Here is a 13,790-nt window from a genome sequence, read left to right on the forward strand (position 1 = left end):
TTTTCTTTATAACTGCTGGTGTTAACTTGCAGTTATCCAGATCATTCAAGTTTTCCAGAGTTTCCATTGAAACATGTGGTTTGAGATTTACATGAAATGCTATCAGATTGAATTGATATGTTTCTGCACAAATGGAAAGTATGTAAAGAGTAGAAAACAAAAGTGTCATGTCCCAGAAAGTAATCAGCTCAATTTATTTCATGTCAGTTTTATGGATTCAGCTAGGTGTTTTATTAAAACACATTAAAGCCAATATCACAAAGATGATGTGTAATTAAACTGAATCTCTCACACAGCAGTAAAATAAGTGATCAGTAACTTAGCCAGGCACATTAGTGAAACGATCGTTCACTTTGTGAGACAAGCGCCAAATTTTGCACAAAGTATGTTCTAGGTCTACTTTTTCAAAAAAGCCTGTTAGCCACGCAAAAAAAAACAATATGGCTGCCGTTTTCCAAAATGGCTGCCACAAAAGCCGTTTTTATATGTTTTTGACCTGGAATGTGATTGGAAAATCCAATTTTGATTATTCTGACATCAGACTATAATCTTGGGACCCCCCACCCCCTCCCCCATTGACCATGCAAATAAAACAACAATATGGCTAACATTTTCCAAAATGGCTGCAGGCAAAATACAGTTTATATGGTTTTTGAATTGTGATTATATAATTAGATTTTGATTGTTTTGGCATCAAATTATAGTCCCCCCTCCTCCCATTTCTGTATCACATTTTTTCTAATCATCACAATTGCAGGCACACAGCTGTGTGCACTGGAGGCCAAAACGGCAACATTCCTTTTTGCCCTTGGACTTCGTGAGTTGTTCACAGCTCTGGGCAATTGGTGGGAGTGTCATCCAATTCAATTCAGTTTTATTTGTATACCGTCTAATACAACAGATGTTGTCTCTAGACGCTTTCCAGAGACCCAGAACATGACCCCCGAGCAATTATTACATAAACAATGGCAGGTAAAAACTCCCCTAGTGGGAGAAAAGCTTTAAGCCAAACAGTGGCAAGAAAAACTCCCCTTTAGGAGGGAAGAAACCTTGAGCAGGACCAGGCTCATAAGGGGGGACCCTCCTGCCGAAAGCCAGACTGGGAGGGTCGGGGACGTCAGCAACACACAGCAGGCATGTGGAAGCAGCAGCGGGATGACCAGAGGGGGGTGGGGGACCGCAGGAAGGTGGAAGTAGCAGCGGGATGCCCAGAGGGGGGTGGGGGACCGCAGGCAGGTGGAAGCAGCAGGGGGATGACCAGAGGGGGGTGGGGGACCGCAGGCAGGTGGAAGCAGCAGCGGGATGACCAGAGGGGGGGGGGTTACTGAGGTGGTTCGTAAGCTCCTCAGTGGCACCGGGGGTGGATGAGATTCGCCCTGAGTACCTCAAGTCTCTGGATGTCGTAGGGCTGTCTTGGTTGACACGCCTCTGCGACATTGCATGGAGGAAGGGGACAGTACCGCTGGAGTGGCAAACCGGGGTGGTGGTCCCTCTCTTTAAAAAGGGGGACCGGAGAGTGTGTTCCAACTAAAGGGATTCACACTTCTCAGCCTCCCCGGGAAAGTCTACGCCAGGGTACTGGAGAGGAGATTACGGCCGATAGTTGAACCTCGGATTCAGGAGGAACAATGCAGTTTTTGTCCCGGTCACGGAACACTTGACCAGCTCTATACCCTCTGCAGTGTGCTCGAGGGTTTATGGCAATTTGCCCAACCAGTCTACATGTGTTTTGTGGATCTGGAGAAGGCATTTGACCGTGTCCCTCGTGTCATTCTGTGGGGGCTCAGTGAGTATGGAGTCCGGGGCCCTCTATTAAGGGCTGTCCGGTCTCTGTATGATCGGAGCAGGAGTTTGGTTCGCATTGCCGGCAGTAAGTCAGACTTGTTCCCGGTGCATGTTGGACTCCAGCAGGGCTGCCCTTTGTCACCGGTCCTGTTCATAATTTTTATGGACAGGATTTCTAGGCGTAGCCAGGGGCCGGAAGGGATCCGGTTTGGGAACCACAGGATTTCGTCTCTGCTTTTTGTGGATGATGTTGTCCTGTTGGCTTCATCGGACCGGGACCTTCAGCATGTGCTGGTGCGGTTTGAGGCCGAGTGCGACGCGGCAGGGATGAGAATCAGCACCGGGAGAGGGTAGCATGCCTTCTCCGGGTGGGTGGAGAAGTCCTGCCTCAGGTGGAGGAGTTCAAGTATCTCGGGCTCTTGTTCACGAGTGAGGGAACGATGGAGCGGGAGATTGACAGACGGATTGGTGCAGAGTCCTCAGTTATGCGGTCGGTGTACCGGACCGTCGTGGTGAAGAAAGAGCTGAGTCGAAAGGCGAAGCTCTCGATTTACCGGTCAATCTACGCACCTACCCTCAACTATGGTCATGAACTTTGGGTAGTGACCGAAAGGACAAGATCGCGGATACAAGCGGGCGAGATGAGTTTCCTCCGCAGGGTGGCTGGACGCTCCCTTAGAGATAGGGTGAGGAGTTCGGTCACCCGGGAGGAGCTCGGAGTCGAGCCGCTACTCCTTCACATTGAGTCAGCTGAGGTGGCTTGGGCATCTGTATCGGATCCTCCTGGACGCCTCCCTAGGGAGGTGTTCCAGGCATGTCCCTCTCCCTAGGGAGGTGTTCCTGGCATGTCCCTCCTCCCTAGGGAGGTGTTCCAGGCATGTCCCTCCAGGAGGAGACCCCGGGGAAGACCCAGGACACGCTGGAGAGACTATGTCTCTCGGCTGGCCTGGGAACGCCTCGGACTCCCCTCGGAAGAGCTGGAGGAAGTGTCTGGGGTGAAGGAAGTCTGGGCATCTCTGTTGAGACTGCTGCCCCCGCGACCCAGGAATGAATAAGCGGCGGACGATGGATGGATGGATGGATAAAATATGTTCAGAAATTCAAGTTCTACATTGACAATTTTGTTTTAGCTTTCATAAGACAGACATCTTGAAAAACGGCCGCCATCTTGGATTTTCAGGTGGCTAACGGGCTTTTCTGCATAAATAGGTACTAGGCAATGTTCATGCAAAATTTGGTGCTTGTCTCACAAAGTGAACGATTCTCCTAAAAACCTGACTTAATTTCCCTCACTAACTCACAAGTAGGAGTGCTACTGAATGTTACGTAAGACATAAAGCTGAAACTGAGATGTTTATGCTTCAGTTGAGATCCCAGTTAGTTTACTTAACAACATTGATTTCACTCCCATTCTATCACTGGTAAGTGTCTTAAAACAGGAAAAAGGGAATCAATAGTGAGCATAGATTCAATGTCATCTGTAGGCCTGTGTTGAAAAAATCGATTTTCTGATTCTAAATCGATTCTCATATTAATTCCTAAAAATCGATTTATATGTCTAAAGATACATTTTTTCTTTCATCATTACATTACAACTTTTGGTATTTTTTTGTTTATGCTCAAAAAGGAATGTTTTGTTGGAAACCAGAATAACTGGTGCCATGTTTTTGCTTTTAAATATGTTTAAAGGTATGAAAACATTAAAGTTTTCAGTTATAATTGCATAAATTGTCTATATTTCATTACTTTATATACTGTCTTGGGGTTACATTTGCATAAAATGTTAAAAAACAAATTTTTAAAAATAAAAAACCGAAATAGAGCAAAAATGGAAAAAGTTAAAATGGAATGTGGGAAAAATAAAACCGATTTCATCCGTCTCCGTTTCCTCCCTGGATCTGTTTGGTAATTCTGACCCACGATGTTTCTGAAAGCAGTTCTATCAGCATTCTGGGAGCTGATTGGTCCTTACAGTCATATCATTCATGCAACAGCTCAAAAAACAGTTTTAATAACACCAACCCAAATCAATATCAGAATCAAATCGAATCAAATCAAATCTTGATAATTGATTGTGAATCTTAAGAACCGGAATCGAATCGATTCTTGACATTTGAATGGATCCCCAGCCCTAGTCATCTGTGTTAAATGATGAATGCCTGCTAATTCACATTACTGGTATGTGCCTTTATTCTATTTCTAAGATTACATGTGCAGTTGGTTCAACGTCTACTGATTTTCCTCTGCTGTAGGCGGAAAGGCATTGTTGTTGTCCAGTAAAGAACAGGAACAGAGATTTATTTTTTTTAAAGAGGAAAGAGAAGAAAAGCGGAAGAAATTGTGTTAACTGTTGAAAATAATCAGCAAGGGTGGAGGAAGGTTTTGAAAACAAATGAATCGTTAGAAAATGAACTGACAACAGAAATGTGTCCTTGCAGCATACCTCTCCTGCTTCCAATTCCACTACTACCAGATAAATCATGAATACTTTTTATCCTTAATTACTAGAGAAAGATATAGTACATGTGCTTGAACTTTGCTTCAAGAAAATGGATTGACTGTGTTGAAGAAGCCCTGTGTGAGCTCCACCAGAGAAAATGTTTTAAAATAGCAATGGCACTTTATGGAAACAAAATCATCAAAGTGTATTTGTTATTCTTCTTCTTACAGGTCTGATTCGTCTGCAAGAACTTATAAAAGCACCATCGCGGTACAACATTCGCTTAAAGATTCGACAGCTGCCTGTAGACACCAAGGATGCCAAGCCGCTTTTAAAGGAGATGAAAAGGGGGAAAGAGTTTCATGTCATCTTCGACTGTGGTCATGAAATGGCTGCTGGAATCCTCAAGCAGGTGGGTGGATCTCTGCAGGTGGAGCTGCACCAAAGCTGCTATCTGGTAGAGCAGGGGTCTCAACCATGGATCTATTATAAAACGTCTCAACCCGCGGCTCTAGAGCCGCATGAGGCTCTTTAGCGCCGCCCTAGTGGCTCCTGGAGCTTTTCCAAAAATGTTTCACCTTTTTTTCTTCTTTTTTTTCCCTTTTTTCTCTTTTTTCTCTCTTTTTCCTTTTTTCTTTTTTTTTCTTTTCTTTATCGAAATTGTGAATTTTTTCGACTTTTTTCTCGACATTTCGACTTTTTTCTCAAGATTGTATTTCAACATTAATCTGGACATTTCAACTTTTTTCTCGACATTTTGACTTTTTTCTCAACATTTCGACTTTTTTCTCAAGATTGTACTTCAACATTAATCTCGACATTTCGACTTTTTTCTCGAAACTTGCATAATGAAAAAAAAAATCTTCCCCCAGTTCTAACTAATATAGAAACATGCAGCATGTGTTGCCTTCATTCATTCTAAGGCTGATACTGATACAAGACTTTTCATTTTTTGCGGCTCCAGACATATTTGTTTTTTGTGTTTTTGGTCCAATATGGATCTAAAACATTTTGGGTTGCTGACCCCTGTTGTAGAGATACAGTAGATCATTTAAGACAAGTGGGAAGCAGCACAAAGCAGTTACATCTGTTGGGTAAGATGGAATAGAATAGAATAACCTTTATTAGTACCACAAGGGTAAATTTGCATGGCAAAACACTCACTCGAATAATAAGATATAATAGAATAAAAACAGAGGCATGGTATAAAAAATAAAAAAAGGAACAGACTGTACATTAAACTGTACTCATTTTAACTATATTATATAAAGAGAAATAAACTACACACTGCAATAATTATTTACACATTGTTTGACCTGTGTATTGCACTACGGAATATTTATTGTTTATTGTTTATTGTTGGCTTTGTCTCGAACACAACAAAACCCAATCAAATTAAAAGCATCAAAATATAAAAAAAGTCCTGGCCCTTAGTCCTGGCCCTTCCTCACTATATCATATCATGTATAACCTATACAAATTTAAAAAAAAGAAAAGAAAAGAAAAGAAGGAAAAGACAAAATAACAAAAAATAAATACAACACAAACAACCAATAAACAAGATCAGTCATAATTGAACCGCTCTCCTACAATATCCTAAATTCAAGAGTCCAATCTCCCAGTCACCTCTACGATGATCCACGGACAGCCTTGAATGCAGGCAGTTATATTTGTATCATATATAATCCATCCACAAAGAACAAAATAATAATCAAAGAAATACATATGTAAGGTAAATTACTTTCTTTAGAGGTCCATTTTTATACTTGTCAAGAATTGCTTTCTTGTATGTTTTTTTAAACTGTATAGAGTTAGTGCTTTGTTTGATTTCATTATCTAAACCATTCCACAAAGTTCCCCCACAGACTGATAAGCTCAGGCTTTTAAGAGTAGTGCGTACACATGGTTGTTTAAAATGTAATTTTCTTCTTAGAATATATTGTCCTTCTTTAGCTTGAAACATTTTTTGAATGTTTTCAGGCAGTGTATTATTTCTTGCTTTGAACTGTTCTAATTTTCACTAGGTCCACAAATTTCAAAGTCTGTTATTTAAGGAATAGAGGATTGGTGTGATCGAGATACCCAGCATGATTTATTATCCATACTGGTCTTTTTTGCAATGTGCATATCCTTTGTAATGTGCTCTTGTAGGTATTACGCCACATTTCAACACAATAGATCAGATATGGTGATATGAGCACAGTACACATTGGGCCTGATTTACTAAAGGTTTGCGTGTGTTAAAACGTGTGCAAACTTGACAGCACCCGCAAACCAAAGTGCCAGCTGATCTACTAACAGCATGCAAAGAGGACGTCTCTCAAATGCGCAAAATAGCACACGCAATTCAGTTAGTACTTTTGCCCTGATGAATAATCAATATGGGGCGTACCCGGCAGAAATCCTAAATACTGGGAGGGGAAGATGCAAATTGGTCCATTTACCACGCGCAATGAGATTTACCAAGCCTGAAAGTAATTGGGGTGATTGTGATTGCGTCTGTATTTAATACGTTCGAAAGGAAGGTGCTAATCTCCACATGCAAAAGGAGAAATATTTTATTTGAATGTTAAATCGAGTATTATTCAGCAAAAGGTTGCCACAGGAGGCACATTCATTTTTTTATTTGTGATAATAAATAAATCACGTGTTTTCATTGAGAAAAAAGTGTTTCTTATTGTGCGCCCTCGTCTGACAAAAATGATATTCTCATTCCGTGTCACTTTCTGCTGAGCGTCCAGTTTTGTGTTAATGATTCATGTTTAAATGCGCTCATGGATTCCACAATAGTCATACTTTCCCACAATCACAGTCACAGATAACGAAAATCGGGTAAATGGTCATTAATTAATAGCCTGCTTACTGTGTTGTCTTCCATAATATTTGTAAATATATATAATATAAACTCCTAAGTATGTGTTTGTGTGAGTGTGTATATATAAATATATTGAAGTGTCAGTGTGTGGTTTTTTTTCTTGGTCTACTTATCATTGAATATACGAGGGGGTGCTTTTCACGGCAGGGGTGCTGAATACTGCACAACAATTTGCCTCTTCCACTAATATCTCTAACTCCAACTCGTCAAATTTCATTTTGCGCTTGCGACTATATCCTGCTCCATCCACTCTCCATGGCGCAAAGTTTGCGCCGCAAACCGTAAGACGCGCAACACCTCATTTAAATACTGCTGTTTGCACCTGTTATCAATTGCGCACGCAATCTTAGTTGATCACCCGCAAAACACACAACAACAGCACGCGCAAACTTTTTCAGTGCACACGCAATTTAGTACTCTTTATTTAGGATCTTAGTAAATCGGGCCCATTGTGTAGTGTTGTTTGGTTCAAGATGCGTCTACGTTTACTCAGCACTCTTTGCCATCTTAGAACACAGATACCTAATGTGGGCCTTCCAGCAGAACTTGTGCTCTATTAAGACACCCAAACATTTGTTTTCATAAACTCTTTCTAATACAACATTATTCATTTCTATTTGAACATTCATTCATTTTACGATTTGCAAATAACATAAATTTAGTTTTGTTCAAATTCAATGATAACTTATTTGTATCAAACCAACATTTTAATTTATACAATTCTTTTGTGACCACTTCCACGAACTGCGGCAAGTCTTCTCCAGAACAAAAAATATTTGTGTCGTCCCTAAAGACAACAAACTGAAGTACATTTGAAACTTTACAAATATCATTGATATACAAAATAAATAGGTTTGCGCCTAAGACTGACCCCTGTGGGACACCACAGGTAATATTCAGACTCTTAGACTTATGCTGACCCATCTGCACAAATTGACACCTGTTTTTAATGTAGCTCTTAATCCAATCAAATGCAACCCCTCTTATGCCATCCCGATCCAGTTTTTTCTAAACCCATACTGACTGTCCATTAATATATTGTTTTGTTCAATTAAGTTATCCAGTCTTGTAACAAAAAGTTTTTCAATTATTTTTGAGAACTGAGAAAGCAAGGATACAGGTCTATAGTGTATAATCTTTATACAATGGAATTACTTTAGCCACTTTCATTTTTTCTGGAAATGTTCCTGTTTTGAATGATAAATTACATAAGTGGGTTAGCGGTTTCACAATTCCATGTATTATTTTCTTTACAAGAAACATATCAATATCATTCCAATATTTTGATGTTTTACTTGTACACTTATTTACAATATCTATAATTTCCTTACTTTCTACAGTTCCCAGTATGATTGAGTTTGGATTTCTCTCCACCCATTTTTCCACAGCACATTTCTTCCCGGAGTTATTTATTTCTTTGGCCAGTTCAGGACCCACATTAACAAAGAAATTGTTAAATGTATCAACCACTTCATTCCTATCGGTAATTGTTACAGTATGTCTTTGTCCGTAAACCATTCAGGGTAGTCTGGTTTGTTTTGTCTTTTTCTAATAATATTACTTAATATAGTCCAATATAGTACTTTTTATATTATTTTTATTATTCTCTAATAATTTATTATAATAATCCTTCTTACATACCCTCATAATATTAATTTGTTTTTATATTTCTTATATTTAACCTCCGCCTCTTTTGTTCTATATTTTATAAAATGCCTAGAGTATTCTTTTTCTTACAGTCATCCAGGGTTTTCCAGAATACTTCTTGTTACTACTACGTTGTTTGATTGGACAGTTTTTCTTATATGCATTTTTGAATATGTCTAAAAATAATTCATACGCTTTATTAACATCAGTTTCTTCACAAAGTACTTTCTAATTATAATTCATTAAGTCATTTCTAAATGCTGTTATCGATTCCTCAGATCTTACTCTCCTGTATTCAACTTCTTTACACGATCAGTTCCTTTTGTAGCTACATTCATGAATCACAAAGACAGGCAGGTGATCACTAATATCATTAACTAATACTCCGCTTACAGTATTGTCCATATTGTTTGTAAAAATGTTGTCAATCAGAGTGGCAGAGAGAGATGTTATTCTGGTTGTTTTTATGATTGTTGGAAATAAACTCATACTATACATTCCCTCAATAAATTCATCTGTCATTTTATGCCTGCTGGGATTCAACAAGTCTATGTTAAAATCCTCACAGACATATTTGACTTTTTGCTTTTCTTTAGTGAATACCCTTTACGTATTTTCTATACAGATTCCAATGTTTGACCCAGGTTTCCTATACACACAACTGACAATGACATTTTTAATTTTTTTCATGCATATTTCAGTAGTAATCCACTCCATTACATCATCAATGGTAACCAACATATTGTCCACAACCTTATATCTGAGGCCTTTATCAACAAATAGCGCCACACCTCCTCCAACTTTGCTCTCTCTATTGATGTAATTCAGCTCATATCCCTGCAAAACAAACTCTGTGCCTCTTCCTTCGTTAAGCCATGTTTCTGAGACGGCGATAATATTAAAATGCGTTTTGAACTGTGATAAATATTCTTTTTTACTTTGGAAGTTTGTATATAAACTTCTGCTGTTAAAATGAATGATATTTATCCCATTTTCAATAGCAATATTATTGTTAAACAGCTTCTGTGTATAATAACAGCAACTGGTGTTTATATTTTTAAAAAGAATATATTCCGGATGTATACCCTGTTCATATCGTATTAAGTTTTGTCCCAAGTTAAGATGTTCAATATACTGAAAATAATTTATGTTATCAGACATGTTTGTGGTAAACATGTGGTAAACCGTTGCTGCTTCCACCTGCCTACGTGGATGTCTGCTGTTGCTGCTTCCGCCTGCCTGCACCCCCCCACCACCTCTGGTCATTCCGCTGCTGCTGCCACATGACTGCTGTGTGCTGCTGACGTCCCTGACTCCCCCGGTCTGGCCTTCGGCAGGATGGTCCCACCTTATGAGCCTGGTCCTGCTCAAGGTTTCTTCCCTCCTAAAGGGGCGTTTTTCCTTGCCACTGTTTGGCTTAAGGTTTTTCTCCCACTAGGGGAGTTTTTACCTGCCATTGTTTATGTAATAATTGCTTGGGGGTTTATGTTTATGTTCATGTTCTGGATCTCTGGAAAGCGTCTAGAGATAACATCTGTTGTATTAGACGCTATATAAATAAAATTGAATTGAATTGAATTGAATAGAACAACAACAAAACAAACAAAAAGAAAATTTAAAAATATCTAAAATAAACATTACTAACTATTCACTAGGTTGTTCGGAATCATGAACATATTTGAACTAATTGTTACATAACTTATCCAGCTGCTCAGTGCTCCTAATACATATCACTTTGGCCTGTTCAGGACTACCATTCAATTTAACAAACACCTTGCAATTTGCAGTCCATGTGGACTGAATTTTTCCCTTTTTAAAGGAGCATGAGGCTCCTTTTAAGAAATGAGACTCTCTAGCGCCACCCCTCGCCACGACGGCCATCGGGGGTACTGCAGCCAACAGCGAAGCCGGCATTGGAGAACGGGGAGAACGCTCATGCAGCGTCATGTGACGTCACATCCGCAGGACAGCGCGGGAAATTCGGGCCCCAAATTGCAGCACATTTTGCAGCACACAGCCTGTTGAAGGCAACGGAGAGATACACTAGAGGGCTCATTCTTTTTGGTTTGGAACGCTTCATCTGACATTATTTAGGCCCTCCAGAAAAACGCGATTATGCGATCGCATAATTCATTGCATAATCAACCAAATGGTGCAGATTACGCGGGGATAGATTTATTGCTAAAAGGGCGCATATTTCCCGCGATAATTGCATATGTCCGCGCTAAATATGCGATTATGCGGGGATTATGCAGGGCTCGCTTGATTTCACAATAGCCGCACATTTTCACATAAAGTTTGGAAAAGGGGGAAGTGTTGTGAGTGACATGTCGGGACGCCCGGTCGCGACGTGCGGGACCCGCCCGGGGACCTCCGCACCCCTCGCAGAAGCCGCCACCTCCCCAAACAGCAGCTCTCACCCGCGGGGGTGAGAGGTACAGGGAGTGCCGTCTCCGCCGAGCCCCTAGTTTGCGCGGTGGGCGCGGCTGCCGGTGGACTCAGGATCCGCGCTGACCGCGTACCACTGCGCACGCTGCGCACGCTCCCATCCACTTGGGGACCTTGGCGGCGGACGCGTGGGGTGACGAAGCTCTGGCTCGTCCCCTCACCGCGCCGGTGCGCCCGGCAATCACCCGAGCACCGAGTCGCCGGCTGGAGGGGAGAGACCAGGCGGGGAACGGCCTCCGAGCCGCATCCGCCCCTCTCCTCTCCACCTGCGCTCTCCTTTTTTTTTTCGTCTACGACCTCAGATCAGACGAGACAGCCCGCTGAATTTAAGCATATTACTAAGCGGAGGACAAGAAACTAACAAGGATTCCCTCAGTACAATCAGCATTATTTTAATCTGTGTTCTTATGTATTGAGTGTTGTATGTTTTTATCATGGACCTCGAGTCTGACTAATAGCCTAAACGATGATGATGATGAGTAGCGGCGAGCGAAGAGGGAAGAGCTCAGCGCCGAATCCGCAACTTCCTGCATATTTTGCAACTTTCTGCATATTCCACGACTTCCCGCATATTCTGCAACTTCCAGCATATTCCGCAATTTCACCGCATAAAAGCACATAAAAAACCTGCACATTTAATCGCATAATCAATGATTTTAGCCTGCATAATCAATTATTTTAGCCCGCAGAATCAAGGATTTTTGCTCGCGTTTTTCTGGAGGGTCTAATTATTACTAGAAAACTTAAAACGTATACACATTTTTTTCATAAATCCTGCCTCAATCCTGCCTCATGCTCCTTTAAGGAACCGTGCTTGTTTTGCTATATCAGCATTTGCTTTAGTGAGATGCTCGTTAATATAAACATTTGCGCCCTTCAATTCAATCAGTTTTGTTCTTTCTGTTAGCAAAACGGACAATGACAACTTGTTTGCCTTTCTGGTCCTTTGATGGTATAATATGACATGTGTCCTCTTGTTGCACTCCTTTCAGGGCCTTGGCATAAGATCGTGGCTTGATCGACAGACCAGTTATAATGACATTGTTCATTCTCGAGTACTGTTCTAAGTCCGATACTCGGTTCTCCAGGAAATTAATTTTGCTCTTTTGATTCTCATTCTGTTCTTTCTTGAGCTCTCTAATTTCATTCTTCAGATTTAGTATTGGACGTTGCTGGTTGGCTATATTTGTCAGTTCTTCAGACATCATGCTCAGAGCATTCTTCAATTCCTCAATGTCTTTTTTAATTTCCTTAGTGGCCATCTTGCCACCAAAAGCCGCAATTTCAAATTAGAAGCAACTGCAGGGCCTGGGCGTGGCCTGGTGGCTAATCTGCTGCAAGGCCTGGTCCTGGGCCTGGCCTGGTGGATGGGCCACTGCGGGCCCTGAGCCTGGGCCGCTTCTGCTGCCGCTTCTGCTGCCGCTTCTGCTGCCGCTTCTGCTGCCACTTCTGCTGCTGCTTCTGCCGCTGCTTCTGCCGCTTCTGCCGCTTTGAGGCCAAGTGCGACGCGGCAGAGATGAGAATCAGCACCTCCAAAACCGAGGCCATGGTTCTCCACCGGGAAAGGGTGGCGTGCCTTCTCCGGGTGGGTGGGGTGGTCCTCAGGTGGAGGCAGGATGTACTGGACCGTTGTGGGGAAGAAGGAGCTGAGTCGAAAGGCGCAGCTCTCGATTTACCGGTCAATCTACGCTCCTACCCTCACCTATGGTCATGAACGTTGGCTAGTGACCAAAAGGACGAGATCGCGGATACAAGCGGCCGAGATGAGTTTCCTCCGCAGGGTGGCTGGACGCTCCCTTAGAGATGAGTTTCCTCCGCAGGGTGGCTGAACGCTCCCTTAGAGATAGGGTGAGGAGTTCGGTCACCCGGGAGGAGCTCGGAGTCGAGCCGCTACTCCTTCACATTGAGAGGAGTCAGCTGAGGTGGCTTAGACATCTGTACCGGATCCTCCTGGACGCCTCCCTAGGGAGGTGTCCCAGGCATGTCCCTCCTCCCTAGGGAGGTGTTCCAGGCATGTCCCTCCGGGAGGAGACCCCAGGGAAGACCCAGGACACGCTGGAGAGACTATGTCTCTCGGCTGGCCTGGGAACGTCTCGGACTCCTCTCGGAAGAGCTGGAGGAAGTGTCCGCGACCCGGGAACGGATAAGCGGAAGAAGATGGATGGATAGATAAAAGAAGAAAAAAAATGAGAAAGAAGTAAAATAGTTAATAATGATAATTATAGTTCAATCGATTTGGGTTGATTGCTGTTCATGTTTTGGTCGGCTCCGTGTCGGTTTTGTGTTTTGTTTGTGTTTTTTTGTTGCAGATTTCCAGTGCTTGACGTGTGTTGTCACCCCCCCCCCCAAAAAAGAATTAATAAAAAATCACTGGGTTTGTATGTGTATATTTATGTATGTGTATGCATATGTATGCATATATATATGTATATATATTAAATATAGTAATAATGCACATGTAACCATGTACGATGACACCACCCACGAGTCTTTATGTCAAAGCATTCAAATGTTATTGCAGAAAATCAGAACTATCACATATCGATCAATAGGAAGAAGGGGCAGGGCTAATTTTCACCAATTAAGGTGAAGGAG

General features: G+C 41.9%; 1 protein-coding gene across 1 annotated transcript in view; it reads left to right on the top strand.

Moving 5' to 3' along the window:
* Positions 1–13,790, top strand: part of grik2 (glutamate receptor, ionotropic, kainate 2) — a 540,292-nt gene that overhangs the window by 214,393 nt on the left and 312,109 nt on the right. The window contains exon 5 of the mRNA XM_061715437.1: positions 4,456–4,637. Within this exon, the coding sequence (XP_061571421.1) occupies positions 4,456–4,637 (182 nt within the window). The remainder of the gene's footprint in view (positions 1–4,455; positions 4,638–13,790) is intronic.

The sequence above is a fragment of the Cololabis saira genome, chromosome 3, assembly GCF_033807715.1.
Source record: "Cololabis saira isolate AMF1-May2022 chromosome 3, fColSai1.1, whole genome shotgun sequence".
Taxonomy (NCBI): Eukaryota; Metazoa; Chordata; class Actinopteri; order Beloniformes; family Belonidae; genus Cololabis; species Cololabis saira.